Raw genomic sequence first — 26,722 nt, forward strand, 5'->3', positions numbered from 1 at the left:
TAACCAAATTTAGTGCGCATCGTTTTTTTAGCCAACAGGACATTTTTATCAGATAGCCACAAAAATTGGAGCAAAAAACAGTTAAAAACATATTTAACACTCACTGTCGAGGCTATTTTACACGATGAAAGTGATGAACTATTCGCAATCCAAGGTGTGGATCTATTAAATTTAACTGGACGCGGTGAAAAAAACACTATACTTTTCAAGAGCTTTTCTATAGCTAGTTAATCCTAAAAAAATGAAAATTATCGACTAAAAGTAGTTTAATTCAGTAAACACTTGAGCAAGTAGCACTAGTCGGGAAAAACTACTTGTGGGTCCCCAAAAAAATGTTACCGTCGTCGCAAGTAACGTGCGTGTCGTTGTCGCAGTTTGTCATCTTGGGCTCCGGCATTTCGCTGCCCCCGCACCCGTCTTCGTCAGACCCGTCAGGGCAGGAGAAAAACCCGTCGCACCGGAACGAGCCCGGGATGCAGTACCCGGTGCTGCACTGGAACTGGTCGTCCCGGCACGGAATGGACGTATCTGCGACGAAATTTTTTTTTTCACGTTTTTGACTAACTCTTTTTTTTCAAATTTTATTTTCAATATTTTCAGATTTTTGACTTTTTCTAGATTTCTTCACTTTTTTTTACAAATTTAGCGTTACCTTTTTAAAACTTCAAGTCAACTTATTCACGGGCAGTGACTCGAGTCGAGTCAAGTCCCAGAGGAAGTGACTCGAGTCAAATCAAGTGCAGTACTTTAAAAGGTACGATTCAAGTCGAGCTATTTAAGGGGAGGGGCCGATCGAAAAGTGTGAATTGAGTCAGGTTATTTACGTGAGTGACTCGTGAAATATTTTTCAATATTACTTCATTTCAGTTTTCAATTATTTTGCCTTTTTTGGATTTTTTAAAATTGCTTTTTTGGTCGATCATTTTTTAAATATTTTTTTACAATTCCCAACTCACTGCAGTGGCTTTCGTCGGATTCGTCCTTGCAATCGAACTCGTGGTCGCAGACGTACTGCAGGTCCACGCACAGGCCGGTGGTTTCGCACTGGAAGTCGGAGTCTTCGCATTGATGGTCTGGCGATAAAAATCTAGCCTTAGATACAGGTGTTACTAGATCGGGCTGGGTTTTAACAGCTAAAATCAGAAGCCAATCCAACCAGATTCGTACAAACTACTCATTTAGTTATTTGACGGTCAACTAACTAACGTTTTTTTGAGTATTTCTAGTTGTAGTTGTGAGTTTTGAAAATTAAGTAGTTCTAGTTGTAGTGGTGAGTTTTAAAAATTAGGTAGTTCTAGTTGCGAGTTTTAAAAATGAAGTAGTTTGACACCTAGTTCTAGTTGCTAGTTTTAAAATATCAAGTAGTTTGACTTCTAGTTGCAAGTTTTAAAATAATAAGTAGTTCTAGTTCCAGTTGTAAGTCTTAAAAATCAAGTAGTTCTAGTTCTAGTTGCGAGTTTTAAAAATTAAGTAGTTTGACTTCTTGTTCTAGTTGCTAGTTTTAAAATATCAAGTAGTTCTAGTTCTAGTTGCAAGTTTTAAAATATTAAGTAGTTCTAGTTCCAGTTGTAAGTCTTAAAAATTAAGTAGTTCTAGTTCTAGTTATGAGTTTTGAAAATTAGGTACTTCTAGTTATAGTTGCGAGTTCTAAAAATTCAGTAGTTAGAGTTATAGTTGCGAGTTTTAAAAATTAAGTAGTTCTAGTTCCAGTTGTAAGTCATAAAAATTAAGTAGTTCTAGTTCTAGTTGCGAGTTTTAAAAATTAAGTAGTTTGACTTCTTGTTCTAGTTGCTAGTTTTAAAATATCAAGTAGTTCTAGTTCTAGTTGCAAGTTTCAAAATATTAAGCAGTTCTAGTTCCAGTTGTAAGTCTTAAAAATTAAGTAGTTCTAGTTATAGTTATGAGTTTTGAAAATTAGGTACTTCTAGTTATAGTTGCGAGTTCTAAAAATTCAGTAGTTAGAGTTATAGTTGCGAGTTTTAAAAATTAAGTAGTTTTAGTTCGAGTTGCGAGTTTTAAAATATTAAGTAGTTCTAGTTCCAGTTGTAAGTCTTAAAAATTAAGTAGTTCTTGTTATAGTTATGAGTTTTGAAAATTAGGTACTTCTAGTTATAGTTGCGAGTTCTAAAAATTCAGTAGTTAGAGTTATAGTTGCGAGTTTTAAAAATTAAGTAGTTTTAGTTCTAGTTGCGAGTTTTAAAAATGAAGAAGCTCTAGTTCTAGTGGCAAGTTTCAAAAATTAAGTAGTTCTAGTAATAGTTGTGAGTTTTAACAGCTGAGTAGTTCTGCCTCTGGCTGTGCTTTTTGAAAATCCAGTAGTTTGTACAAGTCTGGAACCGACTGGAATTCAGCCAAAATTCCGGCCTAAATTTTCTCCGACGGTGTCGTACAGGCAATAAGCAGCCGTTCGCACGCGTTACCCGTGCCGCAACTGGCATAGCAATTGCGTATCAACAATGGTCACTTTTATCCGGATCGTTTGAAATACGGAACACGCCATTCAAATTTAAAACCAACAGATTTTCAATTGAAATAAAAAATAAATAAAAATTAGCGTCACATCAAATCCCACCGCAACCGATTTCGTCGGAGCCGTCCTCGCAGTCTTCGTCGTGGTCGCAGACCCAGCGCATCGGCACGCATTTCCCAGACGTGGCGCACTTCAAAAATCCGGCCCCGCACGTAGAATTTTCTGAGAATTCAGAAAAAAATATGACCGATTTCGTGACTTATACCCCGGAAATTTATCAGCGCACAAGACATTGGGACTCTACCGCCATGTAGTTAGACCAGGGGTTATAAAAGGGTGGGCCACAGAGCATTTTGAGGTGGGCCACAATGCTATATAGAAAATTTTAGAATTAGTTTTAGTTTAGTTATATTTGTTATGGTAAACACTAGAAATATAGTCATGAACTTTTCATTCGACTTTGATTAGACGTAGTGGCACGTATGGAGTAAGCATGTCGATAACGGGAGGGACAAACGGTGGCTTTTTCCACGGGGTATGACAGCCTACGGCTAACAGCAACTAAAGTAATTTCAAGTATATGATAACTGGAAGGTATTGCTGAAGTAACCAAGTATTAAATCAGGGTCACATGTCGTATGCCGTTGAAAGGGGGTGCGGTTAACTCAGAATGAAGTGTAATTGATGTATAGATTTACTGTACTTCGACAGGTCGTATTATTGTAAGACAAAACTAGCTATAATTGAAAATTATTGGCAACTTCTGGTGAAGCCATACTGCACCACCGCAACGAATCATAATGATTGCATTATTCTTTGGAGTCGGTTTAAAATATCCGGCCTGGAAATCATTGAACATAATGTAAGAGTCACATGAATTGATTGTATCATTGGATTGAATATTGTCACATCGCAACTTCAGTTTGGTACAAGACATACAATGTACGTTGTACAGCATGCATATTAAAAAACTATTCCTCCACTTCAGCGGACGATCGTAATATTCACTGGAGTTTTAACCTATGATCTAACCAGGGCCGCAACTGCCGCACCCAAACCCCCGATTGGGGGAGCTCGAAGGCGCCCAAGATCATTGCGTTGGTCGTTTGTTGAAGGATAATTATTCAACTCGAAAATTTTCGTCCTAGATTTAAATGTCGTCAGTAAATTAACAGAAAAATGCGCATATTTAGATAGATAGGCATATCGGCGCCGTGGACTACCACGCATTGACCAGGATTATGACTCCAAGATAAGACGTGGGCCACAGCACATTTTCAAACCGGAAAACGGGCCGCGGCCGAGAAACGGCTGAGAACCCCCGATTTAGACCCGAAAGTTTGACTTTGAGTCACGCTTCATCCGACAGTTTTCGATTGCCATTTCCAAGAGTGACTCGAAGCCATTTAAATAGCGTGACTCGCGGTAAGTTAAGCCCTTTAATAGTGCGACTGAAGTCAAGTCATTCGAAGGGAGCGACTCAATTGAATAAAAGTCCTTCGAAAATTGTGACTCGATGATCCCGACACAGTGCTGTAACCATTTTCATCCGTTCTAGCCGCACAATGCAAGTCTAAAACCAGAATCTCGTCAAAGTACTCACGACAATGCAGCTCGTCGCTGGCGTCTTTACAGTCGGACTGACCGTCGCATCTCCAGCCGAGCGGAATGCAACGTTTCGGAGACCGGCACTTGAATTGTTTCCCGGTACAGTTGAAGTCTAAATTCGAGAGATTAGACAGTCACGCTGATGACATCGTGTTTAATTATCAGCGGGGCGATTTTTTTTACATGCCAAAAAAAGTCGAAATTAGGTCGAAATTGTAGTGTTAGGTCAAAGGATGTCAAAATTGTTTACAAAGTTGAAACTTTTTTGCAACCCGCGTTTCGTTTGTATCGTAGATTTTGCACTGTCGGTGAACCCATCATTTGACATTTTACAGCTTGTAGCCTTCTCTATAGGCCTACCGTTGTCGACGGTCCATTGTCTGCTGATTGTGAATCATAACCATTCAAACAAAACAAATAGGTTGACACGGTATTATGCTCAACCACAATATCCCAACTGAAGCAAGACTGGGCATTGCATGGTTCTTATATCAAGAAGCGCATGATGAAAAATTGTGATGTAGACACCATTGCCAGAATGAAGCAACACAGTGTAAGCACAACTTCAGTGTTGTCAGCCAACAACTCCATTCTTGGCAAGCTACTTAGTAAGAACAGACACTTTCTACGCGAGAATGCAGGAAAGCATCTTTCGTTGTACTACAACAGATTTTGATTATTTCTACCATAATACGTCATGTAACTACTGGAATTCTTCATAGGACCCGATTTCGTTAAAATAAAGCTTTTTGTGAAACAATTAGTCAATCTTTTCTGGCCAAACTACTTTGCAAGGACAGATAGCTCCAACCAGAAATGAAGATAAGTAGTACAATTCTAACATTATGCGGGAAAACACCTAATTTACGTACACGAGGGCAAAATTTCATCAAAATTAATGCCTTGAACGTTAGAAAGTGTCAAAATTTTGATATTTTCGGTTAAAATCTACCGTTTTTGGGTAGTACAATTCAAACATAATGTGGGAAAACACCTAATTTACAGACATGATTGCAAAATTTTGTCAAAATTAATGCTTTGAAGGTTAGAAAGTGTCAACATTTTGATATTTTAGGTCAAAATCTACCGTTTTTAGGTAAAAAAAACTCTCTCCTTACGACGTTGTCCTGAACTATATTTTCAAAGCAAAATACAATCACGGATTCGCGCTCGAAATGCTCAAGCCCTAAATTCTATGTCCGAACCGGACTTGGAAAACTAAATAATTTTAGTTGCGTAATTAGACTAATTAGAACTAAATGCAGGGACGCAAATTCCAATTTCAAAGTCAAATTATATTATCAGTTCTAAATTTGGTTCCAAATTTGTATATATACTTCTCTCCAATTCTCTACCACATGCTGGCCATTACCCCTGACGAGTGTCAGCAGCAGATATAGCGATAATTTTAAAAGCGTACCGCAAGCCTCATCCGACCCGTCGGAACAGTCTTCGTCATTGTCGCACTTCCAGCTTTTCGGGATGCATATCTTCGACTGGATGCATTGGAAGAAATTTTCCGAGCATTGCACCACGGCTGAAACAAACACAAATCGTTATGCTTCATTTCCGATACCTGAAATGACTCGACTCGATCTGTGGATTGACTCGAGTCAAAACAATAACTTGACTTATGACTCGGAACCCAGAATAGTAATGACTCGAGTCAAGATTTTCTGATAACTCGACTTGACTAGAGTCATTTTCTCATAATACGGAAACAACTCGGCTCGACTTGAGTCAATCCGTATATCGACTCGACTTGGACTCGAGTATGACTCGAGACTCGCATGGCCAAGACCGACATTTCATTGTAATTTCGAAGAATAGTAAAGTAACCACACTTTCGGTATTTCGTCTATTGGTACTGGTACTTGAAAATGCAACCAAAAACTGTTGAAAGCGAGGAATATTAGTATATTTCAAATGTGAACTATTTGATTTCATCAAACAGAGTTATAAAAAGTGGTTTTAACAAGACTTTAACTGGAAACTGAGCAGTCAACGCAATGACTTGGACTCGGACTCGAGTCATAGTCCCATGACTCGGACGCGACCCTCTGCTCGCTGACCTGACTCGGTGGTGAATTGCAAATGACTCGACTAGACTCGAGTCAAAACTATAAAAGTGAGATTGACTTGCGACTCGGAGCCTTGTGACTTGGTCACAATCCTATTGTAACCATGTAAAACGCAGGCAAGATTTTCAAATCCAAATCTAAAACTACGCTTGCATATGTCCGAATTGAAAACTTTCGTTATTCAATGAAACATATCCTTTGGATTGGAGATAGAAATTGCTTACGCTGGATGGTAGCATTTTGGTGGCAGTCTTTCTCGTCACTGGAGTCTCCACAGTCGTTGCCAGCATCGCAGACCAGAGCCGTGCTGATACATTTCGTGGTGTGGCTGCAGTTGAACGTTTGACGCGGGCACGTCTTCTGATAGTCCTCTGAAAAGATTCGGCGGGACGTCAAAACTACATTGGTTATGATTACAAAAACACAGGGATGGCTGCAAGAAGCATTGAAGCGGCCTTGAAAAGTGTTTTGTAACGCGTAAAATATGATTTTCTGCACTCACTGCAAGTGTTCCTCATGTCCTCGTCTGAAATATCGACGGTTCCGTTGCGGAACACGCAGTCGAACTGCGTGTCGCACACTTTACTGGCGTTGATGCACTCCTGCGTGTCTCTGCACATGAATTCGTTGTCCTTGCACGCTGGAATTCAACAAAATGCATTAACCGGTAGATCATTAATTTAGTAGAAATTTACAGCGTCACTTCTTCTTCTACCAAATCACTAAAGCAGACTCCTTTAACCGCATCTGCATCAAACGCAAACTATTCTGTGTCCCACAATGGAGCGGCATTGATACTTACGGCAGGGCGATTCGTCCGAGGCGTCCCCGCACTGGTCCACGCCGTCGCAGAAAAACTTGCTGGGAATGCACTTGTGGTTTTGACACATGCTGTAACCGTCCCTGAAAACAAAAACAGTACAACATCATGAAATCAGCCAAATTGTGGAAATCTTTCCTTGTTTTCGGACGTTTAGACACGAACTGTACTATATTAGGCCATGCATAACTAATAACTATTGGAATGAAATTGATATTGAAACAGTCCCGAATATTTTTCGGCTGACACTCGTCAGGGGTAATCGTCAGCAACTAGTAAAAATTGGAAAGAACATTGTATATCAACAATCGTATCAAAAAATATGACGTCACTGGCATGAAATCTCAGCCAATACGATTGTTGATACACAATGCTCTTTCCAATTCTCTACTAGCTGCTGACCATCAACCCCGACGAGTGTCAGCGGAAACCAATTTTTAGATTTATTTTAATTCAACATACGAAACTCGAGAACGTGACTTTTCACCCCAGTACTAACCCTAACACTAAGATTGACTGTAAGCCTAATGCGAACTCTAAAATGAACTCTTATCCTAACCCTAACGACACGTGTAACCCTAAGTAAACCCTTAAACGTAATGTCTATCAAACCCTAACTCTTATTTTAACCCAAACCTAACCTAACCCTAAATCTAACGTTAACCAAACCCTAACTTTAACCCAAACCTAACCCTTAGTCTAACGTTAACCAAACACCAACTCTAACATAAACCCAAACCCAACCCTAAATCTAAAGTTAACCAAACCCTAACTTTAACCCAAACCTAACTCTAAATGTAAAGTTAACCCAACTCTAACTTCAACCCAAACCTAGCCCTAAATCTAACGTTAACCAAACCCAAACTTTAACCCACACCTAACCCTAAATTTAACATTAACCAAAACTCAACACTAACTTTAACCCATACCGAACCCTAAATCTAATGCTAATCTGACCATAACTCAAACTTCGACCCAAACCCAACCCAACCCTAAATCTAACGGTAACCTAACTCTAAATGTAAAGTTAACCCAACTCTAACTTCAACCCAAACCTAGCCCTAAATCTAACGTTAACCAAACCCAAACTTTAACCCACACCTAACCCTAAATTTAACATTAACCAAAACTCAACACTAACTTTAACCCATACCGAACCCTAAATCTAATGCTAATCTGACCATAACTCAAACTTCGACCCAAACCCAACCCAACCCTAAATCTAACGGTAACCAAACCTTAAGTCTAAATTTAACCCACACCCAACCCTATATCTAACATTAAACAAACCCTTACTCTAACTTTAATTCACACCTAACACTAAATCTATCATTAACCCGTCCATCATATGAACTTTAACCCTTACCCAAACTTGAATTTAATCCCAAATCAACCCAGCCTCGACTAAAATTTTAACCCACATGCTTTAGGGTCGCCTGTTCACAGATCATAAGATGAACAACTTACCGACACTTTCTCAAATTGCAATATCTCTCTTCCTCGTCGATACCGTCGACGCAGTTCTGCGTTCCGTCGCAAGTAAGCTCGTACGGAATGCATCTCAACGCGCCAGAGCTAGAGTCACTGCCACTGTATTTGGACAAGCTGGCGCCGCAGTCAAACTCTTTCAACAAGTGACATTTCCCTCTCGAGTCAATAGCTGCATACAAAATAACGTTTATTAAACCAATGCCATCCTCACAGGCAGAGTTTGGGAACTTGAAAATTTTAGCCTTTCCAAATTAGATTGGAAAGAGAATTAGAATACGGCTTTTTTCAAATTAGAATCAGAATTATAATAACCTAGCTTTATTGAAATTATATTAGAATTAGAATGATAGCTACACAGTTTTATCCAAATTAGACTAGAATTATAATTATAATAACGTGTCTTTATCCAAATTATATTATAATTAGAATTATAGCAACAGTTTTTTTGTTCCAATCAAACTAGAATTAGAATTATCACAACACAGATTTTCCAAAGTATACTAGAATTAGAATTATTGCTATACAGTTTTTCCAAATTAAACTCAAATTAGAATTAAAGGTAGCCTACAGGTTTTTTTTTCTAAATTAGACTAGAATGAGAATTATAACTATACAGTTTTTACAAATTGGATTAGAATTACAATTATAGCTACAGATTTTTTTCCCAAGTTGGATTAAACTTAGGATTCTAACTACACGTTTTTTTCTAAATTAGACTAGAATTGCAACTATAGGCCTACAGTTTTTTTTTTTCAAATTAGACTAGAATTAGAATCACAATTATAGGGCAGAGTTTTTTTCCAAATTATACTATAATTAGAATTAGAGCCGCTCAATTTTTTCCAAATCATATCATTATCAGAATTCTAGCAACGGTGTCTTTTTTTTCGAAACTAGATTAGAAGTACCAAATTACTTGAAATTTTATTTACTTGGCAATCGCTAGTCACACCCCTACCGAGTTTACAATTTATAGGCAAAACTAAGGCTAGAAAACCGACTTTATACTTACTCGAAAATGACTACTTTTATCTGCACTTGGGTAGAAATTTAACATGTTACCTATACTTGTGCTTGATGATGGAACCATAACAAAGTTTCAAGGCTTCCACAGTAAAAAGAAATATGGAAATAACAATAAAGTCTCATTGGCAAGAAACGTACGAATTCGGTAGGCGTACAGCAACGCATCGATTTGTATCACGACTCAAATCACCAAAGTCATTACTGCATACAGATTTGAATACTCTACGCCTTGATGATATAACCTAGCTATCAGAAAACCTGCCACAGAAACGCAATTACTTACCAGAACAATTTCCGTTAACAGCCGGTTCACCGTCAGAGCATATACAGTCATACCCGCCTCTGAATCTGCTCATGCAAACCAGTTTAGCCGGGCAAGGGCTTGATAAGCACGGATCAGCGTCACCTGTGCGTGTAGAATTAAACGCAGCTCAAAAGCCTGGCACCCGCCGTGGTAAACAGACTTCCGTTACAATATTACATAATCATATTACAACTCAAAAACTACTAGTGTTTTCATCAAGAAGTAAGCGACGGTCGTACCAGCAACAACAATGACAGTTTATACCGACAAATTAAGTTTTATGTACCATCAGAAAATACTGCACTGAGCTGAAGCCATCTTTTTGCCTTGATTACTTGAATTTTTAACTTGGTAACATCACATTTTGTGACATGATTATTGAAATACAATGTTCTTTACAATTCAACATGAATATATTATTCAATGGACAGTAAAACGGCACTAAAATTTATTGAGAATAGAAGAATTTAAAGAAAAACCGGTAACCAGTAGAGATAATGGCTAGGCCTATTTGAGATTGAGATATGACAAAACTGGATTTAAAACATTCAGTTGAACTCTCTTTGAGATTTGAACACGGAATTTCAAATTATTTTCAAATTTTATATGACTTGGCAATGAATTTGAGCCGATAATAGTAACGTTATCGTATACGAGCATGATAAAATATGGAAATATGAATGTTGATGCTTTTCTGCATTCCTATTTCAAACTTATTGATAATAACTCATGGTATGTAGCTTCCTTGAGCAAGAGTGTATTGTAAAGAGCTTAATATTCTGTGAAAGAAACACTTGAAAATTTAACGCACGAAATCTACACTTCACAAAACACTCGGCTGTCTGATAGGCCTCAAATCAAGGCAACATTGAAGATTGATTATGCTTTCGATTTATCCTAAAAATCTCCTCTAGAATTACATAACCGAACCATTCAGACAAGGATAATTTCAGCCGTGCATATTACGGGATCGCGAAACCCAAATAACTCACAAGAATCGTTGTAAACAGCCAGTATGCCCATTGGCTTTGTAGAGGTCCAATTGCGTACCACAGAGAACTGGTTTCCGGTATAGCGATGCACGCGTAGCACCTGGGTCGGTCGCCACGCGGTCCAGTACAGGAATTCACCCGCGACGGTGATGCCAAAGGCGTGCCTGACTTCGCCATGGAAAATCACCTGTGGTTAACAAGATTTGCTTTAGAAGTATCTCTGATTTCAGATTTTTGAGGACACAATGTTTAGGAGCTGTTAAGATGTATCTATACAAGAGTGAGACCTTTTCTGGCTGATATTGGGATAGGGACAAGCTTAGATTTGGATATACAATTGTCACCAGTCCGGATTTTGATATGGACGCAAAATTGTCGCTAATTGGCCACGCGCAACACTTATAGTAAGACTTATTGAATTGCAACTGAATATTAGCGTCAGAACGGGCATTTCAAAAAGACGGGGTTTCGCGTTTAAGAAGGGGGCTTCGCGCTTCAAAAGTAGGGGGTTTCGACCCCCGAAACGCCCTCCCTGTGCGCCTGGAGACATGGTATCATAAATACAATTCTACTTGACCAATTAACTGGCAAGGTATGTAGGCTACAACCACTTCATCGACACTATCGACAGACGTACCCGTCTGTTCCTCCCGTGAAAGTTGCAGCTCTCGATCTTATCGAGTTTTGCGTCTGTCCAATACAAGGTCTTTGAGTGGATGTCGATAGCCAGCCCGTTGGGAATCGCGATATTCGAGGATATAATCGACATACTGCTGGTGCCATCGGTATGGGCGCGGTGAATTCCCGGATTTCTCTTGTTCCAATTAGTCCAAAAGACATATTGCGGTCTGCAAAAGAGTATAATTTTACACATGATGCTAAAACCTGACTTGGACAGGCGTATGTGTTTATAGGGTTTATGAAATCGTCGAGACTGATGACTTTACCAAACCTGATAATAATCACAGCCCCTGACACAGAGTAAAGTTAGGGATATACTTAGGTAATGATCTAATATATAATTTGCCCAGCGTTAATTTTGTACATAGTGTTGCTAATAGTAGGCTAATGATTAGGGCTCTTCAAAAATGACATTTTTTCTCAAATCGTGTTGGCTACTTGATAAAATTGTTAGGTTACCTAATTTAAGCCTACACACAAAATTTGGTTCAATTCCAACCAGTGGAAGCGGAGTAATTGCCGTCGAAAAATTTGGATTTAAATAAAATAGTTTTTACAGTGAGCACAACTATAATAAATAAACAAAGAATCGGTCACTGTAAATATTATTTTATTCAAATCCAAATTTTTCGACAGCAATAACTCCGCTTCTACTGGTTGGCATTGAAGCAAATTTGGTGAACATCGTTTCTATAGACAGCCTAACACTTTCATGGGGTGAACAGACAATTTTCAAATTTTTTATTATTCATTTTTATATAATAAATAGAAACTTTCTTCTCCTGTAGCAAAGCAGTTACTGGCTGGAATTGAACCAAATTTTGTGTGTAGGCTTAAATTAGGTAACCTAACAGTTTTATCAAGTAGCCAGTACGATTTGAAAAAAAAAAAGTCATTTCTGAAGAGCCCTACTACTGATGGTATAGTATAGGCTACAATATCATAGCATTACACGAAAATAGCTTCATGTTATGTTTAGGGCTGTTATATATATTATTATTAAATGCATATATGACGAGAGTCAGTCAGAAAGCTTTTAGCGAGTAGATTAACAAAACAAAGTTAGTGTGTCCTGTATTTCTGAAGTTTCATGAAATTCAAAGTTCTGCGACGCTAATGGCTTGTAAGTCTATCCTATATTCCTATATTGTGACGGAAATATGATACGCAATTAGATTGTTAGCCTAACCTTAGGAAATGTGGTACACTGATCGAAGTAATTAACCAATGACCATGGAAATAATGACAAGGTATAGCATGGCATAGAGACATAGTTGGCATCACTTGTGAACGCTCATTGGCGCAATTGGACAACTGAAACCAGGTAAATTCGTTTATATGCACACATTTCATACCTTTGCACTATAAAGGCTTAACTTGCCAAGTTTTTTAGGGGGCTTCAGTTGATAACCAATCACCAGTTCTGTTTTATAACCAGTATATTAGATAATTGTTACAGAATTTCATAGCCTTAACAACTAGTAACCAACACGCTACAGGCCTATAGAAGTTATCCCAAATTTGATACAACAGGCAACAGCCAATTCCCTACATTACTGTAAAATCAGCTTAAAAGAAATTTACAGTGATCAAAACAGGCTATACAAAATACCACATTTAAAGTTCCACAGGTGCTGGAACACTAACTAAATTAACCATACAAGTTTATTAAATGCCTCCTAACAAAAGACCATAAGTGTAGATATATCAGAAGCTCTGACATAAAAGAGGTATTGTGTCAACAGAATGATGTGTTTTCAAGGCATTGTCGCCTAACAAAAGCCACATAGCAACAATGAGTATGGCATATCTGCCCACAACACCAGTCACACCGTGAATAGCTTTAGCTATACCAAGCAGATTACAGCACTAGGGTTTAGTGGAATATGAATGGTGGAAGACAGTAGTTATGGCTGTATGAAACACCATAATATTATTAAAATGTACAGATTATTAACTACACAGGCATAGAACGAAAGATTACAGGCAGCTTGGTTACTTTTTACTCAGATTACTGTACGGTACACACTATTTAACTGCTGTCTCGCATGGACAAGAATACTTATACCTAAATTTCAAGAAACTTGGCCACTTTACAGCGTGATCGTAAAGTTCTAGTCAAATACATAGCCACAGCGAGGCATATTTACTTAAGACAAGCGGTATCCATGGAAAATACTTTGTTCCAATTTGAACTAGTCAGGGTTTGGATGACTTAGTTTGTACAGCATTGCGCAGGGAATAAGTTGAATCGGGTATTACTAAGCTTAGACAGAGAGGTTATTAAAATGAATGAGTTACATGGGAAAAAATTGTTCAGTTATATCAGTGGGGTTGCAATAAGAAGCCTACCAATAGTATAAATTTAATAGGGCCTATCATCTTTACATTGTTTTCTTTTACAGAATTGGCAGAGATTAAAAGATACTCTCAGAGAGGTTTTAGCTAGAGTTTGCTACTAAACATGACTAACATAGTAATCAGTAGCCTATATACCGCACTATATAGGCCTAATACATGTGGTGTTATAGGACAATAGTATCTCATAAGCTAAGTTAAAATGCCATATATAAACAGATAGATGGAGCAGATATGAAATATTAGGCTTGAATTAAACATAGTAGCATAACATTGGTATATATCTTTTTCAAGCTTTGTTGTGGACTGTAAGTATGCCATATCAAATGACTACAACATAGAATATTCAATCAGGGCTTCTATGTGATAGTATACTGGTAAATGATCATATATTATATCTAAATAACCCTAACCACCACGGCAAAGTGTATGAGAAAGTTTGCTAAAGACAAGAAATTAGATTTAACGTAGATTATGTTACATGATATTATATTCAGATATAGTTAGCCTACCACAATAAATAGATCTAGGCCTTTCGTAGCATATCTAACCTCATAGAAAACCAGAAAATGTTCAGCTTTTCTAGATTAGCCTATATTAAAATTAGAGTTATAGCTATACAGTTTTTTTTACAAAATCACGGTAGACTAGAATTAGAATTATAGCTACAATGTTTTTTTTTCCAAAATTATTAAAATTGGAATTATAGGCCTACACAAGTATTTTTCAAATTATATTCTAAATATTATTATAGCTACACAGATTTTTCCAAATCAGATTAGACTTAGAATTACTGAATTCGTGTATCATGGTAGCGGGAAAAATCTACAAATATGAATTTCAAGACAAAATACAGACGAATCCTAAATTCAAGCTAAACCCTAGCCTAATAAGTGGTAATACCTACAAATTTCTATGCCGATTCAGTTTCATACCCACTATGACCCTACTCCGAAACCACTTAGTATTACATTTAAGATAACAAAATTCAACAACCCTCACAGCATTAGAGTTAATACGTTTCCACCATGAGCGAACCAAACTCTCAATCAGACAGACCAACGTCTGCTAAATTAGAAGTCAGAATACCACAGGCGACCAACTCAGAAGAGCAACCAAAGCCAGCCGATGACGGTAACTCGTCTCATAACATCATAGAGCCGCCAAGCTCTAATGAAAGTGTTACAGAGCCAGATATCAAAGAAGAATCAGCGTTACAGCGCGAAGACAGCGCCAAAGATCCTGACAATATCAATACAACCAAAGTTGATAACACAGGCGAAGATACAACCACAATTGCACCATCGGAAGATAGCATAACGGACACAGAAGCACCAGTATTGCTAAATAAAGATTCAGACCTTCCGACTGACCAGTCAGACAAAAATCAAGACAAATCAGTCGAAGACCAAGCAAATAATGAACCAAAATCATCAACACTGAATGAAATACCAGGTAACACGACCGATATTCAAAGCCAAGAGACAGCAGATGGAAATAAAATCGAACAGACCAAGGAAGAGAATACAATCCAGCAAGATCATGAAGGTGGTGACACGGATGAGTCAAACACAGTACCAATACCGAGTGGAAATACCCAGAATATGGACACAAATGATGATGCACAAGTACAATTGAACCGACAAGATACAGCAAATGTATCAGAACCGGATAATACTGCAGTAAAAAGGATTAATGATACACCGCAGAATACCAGACCAACATCAGCATCAAAGGTAGAGTATGTTAGGTACCATTTGATTTTTTTTCTATATGGTTGGGTATAATGATTCTAGAAGATTGCAGTTTTAGCTAAGTTTGGATCACTTTTACCTGTTAAATTGTCCTAAGAACCGCATGAAATACACATACACAAAATTTCAAATTTTCAAATTCCTGTATGCCCACATCCAGGGTTCTAATGACTCAAGTCGTGACTTGACTCGAGTCATTTTCTCAAAATACGGAAATGACTCAACTCGAGTCAATCTGTGTATTGACTCGACTCGGACTCGAGTTATTGCGCATGACTCGAACCAAGTCATATGACTCGAGACTCAGACGGCCAAGACCGACATTTCATTGTAATTGCGAAAAACAGTAAAGCAACCACCCTATTGGGATTTCGTCTATTGGTAAACTGGTACTTTAAATTGCGACCAGAAACTGTTAAAAGTGAGGAAAATTAGTATATTATAAATACGAACCATTCGATATCACCAAACAGAGTTATAAAAGTGGGTTCAACAAGACTTTAACTGGAAACTGAGCAGTCGACACAATGACTTGGACTCGAGTCATAATACCATGACTCGGACTCCACCCTCTGCTCGATGACTTGGACTCGGTCTTGACTCGGTGGTGAATTGAAAATGACTCGACTTGACTCGAGTCAAAGCTCTAAGAGTGAGATTGACTTGTGGCTTGGTTACAACCCAGCCCACGTCTACGAGTTGATATTGAGCCAGATTTGGTGAGCGGTTTTTTTAGGCAACAAAACAATTTAATCAGTGAATCCCCGGAATCCAGGAAAAATTTTTTTTTTTTAACAGCCCTAGTGACCAACCAACTCAATGACCTGACGCCCCTGACGGTCATATTCATATTGCTAGCGACAATTTCACTGAAATAATTCTCTTATTTTGAAAACAAACTCCTGTCTGTCTGTTATAGAATACCAAGCAAGAAAACGAGGAATTAAAAGAACACGGTATCGACCGAAGGACAGAAAGTGCCATGAGCAGCAGGAGCCAGCAGGTAATAACCAAGTCTACCATAATTGCTGCCATTGCTAAAATATCGTAGACAGTATTGAGGTAGAAGTGTCACTACAAATGCTTCAAATATCAGTGTATGGTATAAAATATAGAATGATAGGGTCAATTGAAGGAAAATATTACTCTATGTTGGCTACTATTGCTTTCGAAGGAAAAGCGCCGAAGCTCGGCGGCGTCTACGCCAAATTTGGACGCAATGCAAACCGTGTTGGACACCAAAAAGGAATCGGGAACTGGCTTCGTTTTATCGAGCCAGATCGACGGACCAGCTACGAATCGAGAGGTAGGCATAAGTATCAAAAACCACATGTAAAAGCTAAGGTCGAAATTCTCGATTCATCAAAAGACAAATTACAAATCATATCAAAATAAAACTGTATCCTGCTTTACTTATTAAGAGTTCTAACATATGTCTAGTCTCAAAAACCAGTGAGGTCGTACAGTATGAAACTCAAGTGTACTCATTGCATGGACAACGGAAGGTTGACGTGCTATGGGAAGCCTACATTCTTGATGAAGCACAAGGATTCTGTCACACGCTTGTATTATTAAAGTGTCAGACGAGATTTTGAGTGTTAAAATTCATTTTTGGGGGGAAGTGTGTCCCAAAAACTCTCTCATTTTATGTTATTGACTGTGTGTCAGACACATTTTTTGCATTTCATCACAGTTGCTTAGTCGTATTCAGTGATACGGTTCTTGATATACAATGCTATTTCCAATTCTCTACTAGTTGCTGACGATTACCCCTGACGAGTGTCACCTAGAAAATATTCGGGATCATTTCAATATCAATATGCAATAGCTGAGTCTTGTGCGATAATTCTTCTGGCGTGTAAGCAATCACAATATACAGGATGAAAACGAAACGGACGCGGTATCGTCACAGAGAGAAGCGCCAGACGGAGACAGCAATCTGCGCCAACCTACAGACAGTCAACCACAAATCTCGACGACAAATGTGAGATTCCAAACAACAGGTACATCACCGCGCACTCGGACATACATCACAGAGACACCGGAGAGAAATTACAGGTAGAACACTACAGCCTTGAGCAGGGGTGTACCAATTCGACAATCGGGTCAGATATCAGTAACTGAGGCCAAGAAAAATGCAGTGCCATACCTGAGTGATTCGATTTTAAATTCCAAGGCACTCTCTTTAGGAATTGGTAACCGTAGTATACAAACACTAACAGTGAACGGGTGCACAACATAAATCGTATGTTTTGTACCCTGTAGGGAATCACAAAGTACGCACACCTACAGCCCAGCGTACATAGACACCGCGGCACGGCACGCGCCTGAAGGCGGGAAATCAAAAAGGAAGACAAAAAAGGCGAAAAGAGACCCTGAAAGGTCAGCGATGTTTCAGAGGCTACACAATGTAGGCTACTACAAACGCAATATTTCCATAGTCCCAGTATAGAACATGACTTCTTAGTTTAACACAAGAACCCTCAGAGCATACTTGGACAACCGCAAAATTCTAATTCTAATCTAATTTGCTATGTAGCTATAATTCTAATTCTAATTTCAGTTGGAAAAACTGTGTAGCTATAATTCTAATCTAATTTAGAATAGCTGAAAATTTTCTAGCTGTCCAAGTCTGCCAAAGAGGTGGCTAAAGTACCTAGTCTATAATAAATAATAAAAGAATTTGCCACCGTAGATACTATATCTTTCAAATCCAAAGTTTTGTGCCCCGATAACTTCGATTCTACTAGTTGGAATTGAGTCAAATTTGGTGTGCATTGTTTTTTCAGACAGTCTAACAATTCCATTGGGTAGCCAGTACAGTTTGAACAAAAAACAAAAACTGTTTTCTTATATAGCAATGCTTCTATAGGTGGGAACTTGGAATTGAGCCGAAATTGGTGTGCAGCCTTTTTTTTAGGCAACCTAACAATTTTATCAAGAAGCCAGTAAAATTTGAAGAATACCAGTTATTTTTGAGCAACCCTAATGTCTATCTAAGGATGCAATTACCACACAGCCCACTCGCAACTAAAATTAACCCACTCTGCATCAAGGGAAAGAATACTCTCAAGACTGAACCTGCCAAAGCCGCCAGTCAAGTACAGCTTGAATTTGAGGCCACTGAAACCAGACCCAGACCCCACCAACACGGCCCCCCTGAACCCGAACATTTACTACGCCGAAGTGCCAAAATCGGGTGGGGTGGTCAAGACTCCGTTTTACGTACAAGTGGATATACCGGAAGGCGCGTTGGACGGGGATGTACGTTTGAAATTTGAGAGGCAGGAATTCGACAGGTACTGAGAAGGAATAATGCCGATTTGGATAACTATAAGCACCAGCGACTTTGGCTGAGCACAATGAGCTGGGTTGTAACCAAGTCGCAAGGCTCAGAGTCACAAGTCAATCTCACTTTTGCGATTCGACTCGAGTCAAGTCGAGTCATTTTCAAGTTCAAGTCCAAGTCAGCGTGCAACGAGTCGAGTCCGAGGCATGCTATTCTGACTCGAGTCCGAGTCTTTGCGTTAACTGCTCAGTTTCCAGTTAAGGTCCTGATAAACCCACTTTTTATAACTCTGTTAGGTGATATCGATAGTTCGCATTTTTAATATACTGATTTTCCTCACTTTTAGCAGTTTTGGTCGCATTTTCAAGTACCAGTACCAATAGAAAAAATCCCAATATTGCAGTTACGTTACTATTCTTTGAAATTACAATGAAATGTCAGTCATAGAATTCCGAGTCTTGAGTCAAATGACTCAGTTCGGGTCGTGCGCAATGACTCGATTCCAAGTCGAGTCAATCCATACATCGACCCAAGTCGAGCTGACTTGGACTCGGACTTGACTCGGTGGTGAATTGAAAATGACTCGACTTGACCCGAGTCAAAATTATGAAAATGGGATTGACTTATGACTCGGTGCCTTGTGACTTAATGTTACAACCCTGATGATCATATTATTCAAATCAGTATTTGCAAACATCATGGCAGTTAAGAATTCACTGCAATGTCCAAGATACAGAATTTAAGGACATAGAATGACATGGAATTATAGCAATACAGACTTTAGGCGACAATCTCCATAACATTACCATGTCTAGAATGCCCTTAATGCAAGTGAATCAGTCTCAATATTCATATAGCGTATGGCTCAATTTACAACAAGTCTATAATTTTCAGAATGAAGCTAGGCCTCACGGAGGACGACACGCTATGCAGCTGTATCATAGACTTAAACATGGAGCCTCTCAGCTACTGCCTACGACAAAACGCCACTGTCAAAATGAGAATTCTCGACAAATGCATCAACCAGTAAGGATTGAACCCCGCACCTTAACATAACGCAGATCTTACAAGATTTGTATTCAGAGCTAATGTACTCTTGGAAAGCTGCTACTACCAGAGAAACAGATGAAATGTCGTGAAACTAATCGGAAAAACTGTTTTTAATTCACTACTGATTATATTTCATGTATTTATTAGGAATACACTCTTAAAACGTGTATTGAAGTTCCACAACCCAAAAACTATTCGGTTTTCAGGCACGAGGAAACCACAATTATCATGTCCCGTCATTTCTCGTGGACAAGAATACCGACTAGGATAGAGTCCAGGCAAATCAATGGGGAGAAGCATTACTACGCCGTGACAGAGTCACAAGTATTCGGTAAGGTGTACGAACGATATTATACGCATTATTCATGTCTTTCGTGATTAGTTAGCCTTTAAAAATCAAAATAACTCCAAAATGCAATCACGACAAGTCTATGCAACAAAACACTCCTATTTTTAGACAAACTTAGTCCTAGACTTTGCTGGAGCCTCTTAGATATAACACCTGCCGAGCGTGGTTCTGTAAAACCTACCAACTAGACCGTTGACCGTAGAATATCTTCTGAAAGAAATCTAGCTTCAATTCGGTTCGCTAGATTCTGTCATACTGTCAAATTTCGATAAATCACCGCAATTTTCAATGTATAACGCGCATAATTTTACCGATATTTGCCCTAAAACCGAGAGATGGGTACAACAATTCTTGAAAAAAATCTCCCTCGAAATAAAAGTTATTGAAATCACAACTTTCTTCATGTTTATTGTTAATCGCGCATCACACTCGGCCACTCTTCTCCGTAATTCGTATCATCATTGTTAGGCGCTGTCAATTTGAGAGAGGCGTGTTACCAATTAGTGAGATTGGTCTGCGCGGCACAACAGCACGCGTTGTGCGCGAGCGAAATAAGCTCATCGATTGCTGCGCGCGCATTCCTCGCTAAGTTATCGCGTCATACAACAGGCCTGAACAATCGCATCTACAACAGGCCTCTTGCGCATCTCCAGGAGGCCTGGTGCGAAAGAAATAATCGTTGTTGGCCTGAGCAATCGCATCTGTAATAGGCCTCTTGCGCAAGATATCGTCGCTTGCCTGAACTATCACGTCGCCGGCCTCGCAGGCTTCGGCTGCTATCTACAAGCGTTTAGAGACAATGCCGTTAAGTGTATAGCGATCTCTGCAAATACTAAACCATAAACATCGCTAGTAACTTATCATACGTGCAAGTTTGTCAACACGACAAGCTTGCATAATCGCCATTCACACATGAACTATGCATGTACTGCTCGTGCAGGGTGCATACTATACATGGGCACAGGCTTTTCCCTAGAATCTACATGCCATTTTCAGGGCATTATGCATGGGGACGTATTATACATGGAATATCACGGTATAAATTTATTCTCAATTTCTTAATCAGTTAATTCCTCCAATCAATGAACAATTTATGATTGAGAAATTGAAGTGTGCTTGATGCGGAACACGACGGGCCGGCTATTCTGACCGTCTCCGTGTTGTATTCAGGAAAGATTGCCGTTATCAACACACAGAAAATGGATCGTTTTGTGATAACACAAGCCGGTGGCAATTTCCAATCTACCATCGACCCAGGTAAGATTCGAGTAAGCTTAGGCCTATGCTAAATTAGAACATGGTTGACTCCAATGGTAGCCTGAATCGAACGTACATTTGAAATTTAGGTGTCAGTATCAAATTGCAAGAAGACCAGCTATCGGGTCACCCTCCGCAGATGGTGGAAATGATCGTCAGGAACATATGTGAAGACGCGGTGAAGCAGACCAGTAAAGAAATGCCATGCGTGAGAGGTATGGCGGTGCATGGATGAAGTTTACTAGTGTTAAATTTATGCTACTTCAAATTATATCAAATATCCGACACAAATTTTACTTTGGCATTGGCTCAATTCCAGGGTATAGAAGCGAACATAATTTTAGTTCGAAAATTTTTAATTCTTTTTTTTTATTTTCAAAATTTACTGCCAACCCCATGAATTTGTTGAATAGATTTCAAAAATAACTTTTTTCTTCAAATTATACTGCATATTGGATCAAAACGTAAGCTTGGCGAAAAAATAAGCTACATACCATATTTGGCTCAATTCCAAGGTATAGAAGCGAATGTTTGAGAATTTTTGAATTATTTTCAAAAAAAAAATTCAAAAATTCACTGCCAATCCCATGAATTTGTTAAGTAGGGTTTAAAAAATAAATTTTTTCTGCAAATTATACTGATTTTCGACAAAATTGTAAGTTTAGCCAAAAAAACGTTGCACATCATATTTGGCTCAATTCAATGTTTAAAATTTTGGATTTGAAACAATAGGTAGTATTTATGGTTGTCAGTTTGAAAAATTAGGATTGAGAATTTCGACCATACATACTATTTATTCCAAATCCATCCAAACCAAATCCATCCAAACATTTTATTAATAAATTCAAAAGTTCTTTCTTATACAGCAATGCTCCTATAGGTTGGAATCGAGCCAGAATTGGCGTGCAGCCCTAAATTCCAATCATACAACAGGTGCTTATGGAAAGTTAGTCGGGGCCTGCCAGATCATCGAAATCAGCAAGGACACAATGGCACAGTCAGGCAGAATGAAGCACGGCATACGCTTTCCAGAAGCCATAACGCTATCTCTCCCTGTACCAAAACCTGCGATCAATTACTCTTCGGAAGCGGCTCCAAAACGAAAAGTGTTGATAATGCGAAAGCATACGAATCCAAGCTACAACACCATCGACGGCTACAGACACAATCCAAACGCGTACTCAAGGAAGATGGGTCACACTTGGAAAGATATCACATATAAAAACAGGTGGGAAGTTATGAATTTAATGGTCACTCACAAAATGATGACCAATTCAGATTTTTGAATTGAGTAAATTTGAAAATCTTGGTTATTTTGAATCTCTGGCATTGCGAGCAGACACTCAGACGACTCTAGATGTACAACTAGACTAATTAGCAGGATTGTGATGACTCGAGTCATATTGTCAAATGCGTAAAATGACTCGACTTGAGTCAATTTTTGTGTTGACTCGACTGGTACTCGAGTCATTGTGCATGACTCAAACTAATTCTAGTCTAATTTGGAAAAAAATGTGTAGCTATCATTCTAATTCTAATCAAATTTGGCAAAAAACTGCGTAGCTATCATGCTAATTTTAGTCTAATTTGGAAAAAATTTGTAGCTATCATACTAATTCTAATCCAATTTGGCAAAAACTGTGTAGCTATAATTCTAATTCTAGTCTAATTTGGTAATAAATGTGTAGCCATCATTCAAATTCTAGTCTAATTTGAAAATTTGTGTAGCTATCATTCTAATTCCAACCTTATTTGAAAAAAAATTGTGTAGCTATAATTTTAATTCCAGTCTAATTTGGAAAAAAATGTATAGCTAATAGTTATCATTCTAATTCTAATCGAATTTGGCAAAAACTGTGTAGTTATCATTCTAATTTTAGTCTAATTTGGAGAAAAAAATGTGTAGCTATTATTCTAATTCTAGTCTAATTTGGCAAAAGTTGTGTAGCTATAATTCTAATTCTATTATAAATTAAAAAGACCTGAGAAGCTGCTACAGTGTTGGCAAAATCGCACCGCATCTACAACCGACACTAGCTTGACAATTTCAAGTAAAAATCCCATTATTTCAACACGTATAATATCGACAACACTCCCAAATATTAGATTATAAAGATAAATCACAGTACTTGACCAGAATTTCTCGAATATATGTGACTAAAACTAGCATTTTTTTCATGTTTGAGATGAATCATCATTAAAAATTGGAAAAACGCATTAAAAAAAGAAGTGTCCCGTTGTATAAGACACGCAATTGACCGAAGATCCATAGCCGAGCCATAAAATGTATGGCATGATATTGCTCCTACAATACACCAATTTATATCTTTAGACGGGCTGCTGATGGCGTTATGTTCGAGCCGGACGAAAAAATAAACTTGGAGGTAACTGTGCCGGGGCTGTACATGGTATTAGCCATGGAAGAAGACCTGGACTCTGGAGAGGGCGACTCAGAATTGGGCCTGAACGACTTGGCAAACGGCATAGCCGAAACCAACCGCGAACACAAAGCCTGCGTCATGATACACCAAAAGATATCTCAAGAATCAATAATAAGTGAGTTACTGTATGGTATCAAACAAAGTTTTTGTGGTCAAAGTAGCCAGCATTGGAACTATGAGTAAAAATAGTAGATCAAAATTGCATTACAACCACACAGCTATACATATGGCTCTTTGAACTAACTAACTAACTACAGTAAATAGCAATCTTTACATCGAAATTGCATTACATTCACACAGCTATACACATGGTAACCTGCGATGCCGTGGAGCCAATATCAAAGGCGATGGTTTCTTCAAAAACCTGGAAAAAGGTCTACCAGAGCAAGGAACTATACATGCGCGAATGGCAGAAAATTCAGTTGGAGTTCAAAGGCGACCTCAAGCTTACCGTGAACCAAATGACGCCGGAACTGAGGTTTTACTCAAAGCGATGGCAGGGATATCAGGTAATTTAGTCTAGAGTTATCAAAACACTGGCGTCTAGCATGCAATTAGACTAGAAACCTTCAAGTTTATCAAAATTAGATTAGAATTAGAATTATAGCTATTATTTTTTCTCAAATTACACTAGAATTAGAATTATAGCTCTACTGCTTTTGCCAAATAAGATTAGAATTACAATTATAGCCGCACAGTTTTTGCAAAATCAGACTAAAATTAGAATGATACCTCCACATTTTCCAAATTTTATTACAATTACTGAATTATTAAAAAAAATTGAAATCGAATAAACATTCCCTATCAAAGCCTCCCTACGTTTCAGTTTCAATTGGAAGCTACCGCAGAGTCATTCGCAAAACAAGCCGAAACAGTCACAGGCACCATCGAATTCGTAGAAGCTGAAAGCCAGTCTGCGCGCAAGACCAAATCAGCGGCAAGCGTCCGGAATGACCAGGACGGTAACTGCGTGTGCAAGGCCTCTATCGAGATTGAACACGAGATGGCGAAACCTTTCAAACCAACGGTCGTTATCAAAGAAGTGCCAAAAGGTAATATTGTGGTAGGAATAGTAAAAATTTTGCAGTACTACGAAAGATACTTTCCTACATTCTCGGGTAGAAAATGTCTGTCCCTACTAAGTATCTTGCCAAGAATGGAGAAAGAACGTTCAACAGCAGCAGTTGTTGGCTGACAACACTCAAGTTGTGCGTGCACTGCTGGTGACAAACCGTGTTGCTTCATTGTCTACATCACAATTTTTCATCATGCGGGTCTCGATATAAGAACCAATGCCCACGCAGTCTTGCTTCAGTTGGGATATTGCGGTACGTTGAGCACAACACCATGTCAACCTATTTGTTTCATTTGAACGCTTATGATTCACAATGAGCAGACAATGGGCCGTCTACAACGGTAGGCCTATAAAGTAGGCTACAAGCTGTAAAATGTCAAGTGATAAGATCACCGACAGTGCAAACATCTACGATACAAACGAAATGCAGGCTGCAAAAATTTTTGACTTTGTAAACAATTTTGACAATTTTTTGACCTAACGCTACAATTTTGACAGAATTTTGACTTGTTTTGTAATGTCAAAAAAATGGCCCTACTTATAAGGTTATTGCTTACAAAACATATTTTGGCAATATCAAAATTAGACACTGGTAAACCAGAAAGGAGGTTATCAGATTGCTGTAAAGATTTCAGAGGTTTTTTATTCAAACAATTCTAGCTTTTTAGTTTCCAATTCTCTACTAGTTGCTGACGATTACCCCTGATGAGTGTTACCCAAAAATATCCCAGTTCATTTCAATATGTAGCCTGCACATTAGGCCTACTCAATTGTATATTGAAGCTTTTTACCTCGTAGAAGCTCTTGAAAATATATTCCTTACTAAATGCATTCACTTACACAATCAAAACACAGCTGAGAAACTACAGCTTCAAGCACAAAGTGAATTAAAGCAATTCTTCCTTTCCAGTTCCGATATATCGCGAATATAAAATGAAATGGCTGCAACATCTGTCTCAAGAAGATATCAAACGTTACAAGGCAGCCCACGGCATCTAACTACGTCTGCAAGTATCAGAGATGGCTTGAGAGCTCGGAAGATCTGCAGATCGCGACGATAAACTAATACTTTTACAATACAAACAAATGTATCAGACGACTACAAAGTATTGGTGTTTTAAGCAACATAATATACCAATATTTGTGTTTGCATTCGGCTTTATTAGCTATCTGCTTCCGTCCTGACATGGACTGTATGATTTATTTCTAGAGAGCGTCTTTTGATAACAATTTTCAATGTGAATGCTAGATTATTCGTGCTTTCTTTAACAATGATGCACATGTGTTTATAAAAAGCTACTACTTATACTCTACGATTAGACACTGCTTTATATGGTAATAAACACAAAATTATTGCATATTAATTCGAAGGCTTGTCTCTTACGATTATAGCTTTATAGGTTTTTCCAAATTAGATTAGAATTAGAATGATAGTTACACATTTTTTTTCCTAAAATTAAACTAGAATTAGAATTATAGCTACACACTTTATTCCGAATTAGATTAAAATTATAATTACAGACTCAATTTTTTTCCAAATTAGAATAGAATTAGCATTAAAGGCTGTATATATTTTATAGCTACACATTTTATTCAGATTACATCAAAATCATAATTACAGACCCACCGTTTTTTCCAAATTAGACTAGAAGTAGGATTATAGCTTCACATTTTAT

The 26,722-nt window shown here is 38.2% G+C and overlaps 3 protein-coding genes across 8 annotated transcripts in view; 2 read left to right on the forward strand and 1 right to left on the reverse strand.

Annotated features, from left to right (window-relative positions):
• LOC145435343 (prolow-density lipoprotein receptor-related protein 1-like) overlaps positions 1–26,722 on the reverse strand; it is a 145,755-nt gene that overhangs the window by 53,294 nt on the left and 65,739 nt on the right. For all 4 annotated transcript variants that reach the window (XM_080312646.1, XM_080312634.1, XM_080312642.1 and 1 more), the window contains exons 53-64: positions 11,430–11,640; positions 10,793–10,979; positions 9,780–9,902; positions 8,447–8,639; positions 6,962–7,062; positions 6,662–6,799; positions 6,384–6,530; positions 5,499–5,615; positions 4,074–4,190; positions 2,573–2,692; positions 957–1,073; positions 340–528 (exon numbers count right to left, since the gene is read on the reverse strand). In XM_080312646.1, the coding sequence (XP_080168772.1) occupies positions 340–528; positions 957–1,073; positions 2,573–2,692; positions 4,074–4,190; positions 5,499–5,615; positions 6,384–6,530; positions 6,662–6,799; positions 6,962–7,062; positions 8,447–8,639; positions 9,780–9,902; positions 10,793–10,979; positions 11,430–11,640 (1,760 nt within the window). The remainder of the gene's footprint in view (positions 1–339; positions 529–956; positions 1,074–2,572; positions 2,693–4,073; positions 4,191–5,498; positions 5,616–6,383; positions 6,531–6,661; positions 6,800–6,961; positions 7,063–8,446; positions 8,640–9,779; positions 9,903–10,792; positions 10,980–11,429; positions 11,641–26,722) is intronic.
• LOC145435525 (uncharacterized) overlaps positions 1–26,722 on the forward strand; it is a 349,573-nt gene that overhangs the window by 44,141 nt on the left and 278,710 nt on the right. The window lies entirely within an intron of this gene.
• On the forward strand, positions 14,602–26,406 carry LOC145435375 (uncharacterized). 3 transcript variants are annotated; one of them, XM_080312666.1, is made up of 16 exons: positions 14,602–14,965; positions 15,020–15,567; positions 16,505–16,588; positions 16,760–16,891; positions 17,465–17,643; positions 17,851–17,967; positions 18,642–18,884; positions 19,769–19,900; positions 20,131–20,255; positions 21,444–21,530; positions 21,620–21,745; positions 22,464–22,758; positions 23,863–24,086; positions 24,272–24,480; positions 24,798–25,023; positions 25,957–26,406. In XM_080312666.1, the coding sequence occupies exons 1-16, from the start codon at positions 14,860–14,862 to the stop codon at positions 26,043–26,045; spliced, it is 2,922 nt and encodes a 973-aa protein (XP_080168792.1). In that variant the 5' UTR covers positions 14,602–14,859; the 3' UTR covers positions 26,046–26,406. The 3 variants fall into 3 exon arrangements, with proteins under 3 accessions (XP_080168792.1, XP_080168784.1, XP_080168778.1); XM_080312658.1 differs by having other exon boundaries at positions 14,607–15,567; positions 17,498–17,643; XM_080312652.1 differs by having other exon boundaries at positions 14,608–15,567.

This window comes from Botryllus schlosseri, chromosome 1, assembly GCF_051294905.1.
Source record: "Botryllus schlosseri isolate E-star chromosome 1, Bs_hap1, whole genome shotgun sequence".
Classification (NCBI taxonomy): domain Eukaryota; kingdom Metazoa; phylum Chordata; class Ascidiacea; order Stolidobranchia; family Styelidae; genus Botryllus; species Botryllus schlosseri.

What these genes read in the sequence shown, in the direction of transcription:
- LOC145435375 (XM_080312652.1), top strand. Translation starts at nt 14,860, where the DNA reads ATGAGCGAACCAAACTCTCAATCAGACAGACCAACGTCTGCTAAATTA. An exon ending in GACCAGCTACGAATCGAGAG is followed by an intron (nt 16,892 to 17,464) that starts GTAGGCATAAGT and finishes CACAATATACAG; the next exon opens with GATGAAAACGAAACGGACGC. An exon ending in AGCGATGGCAGGGATATCAG is followed by an intron (nt 24,481 to 24,797) that starts GTAATTTAGTCT and finishes CCTACGTTTCAG; the next exon opens with TTTCAATTGGAAGCTACCGC.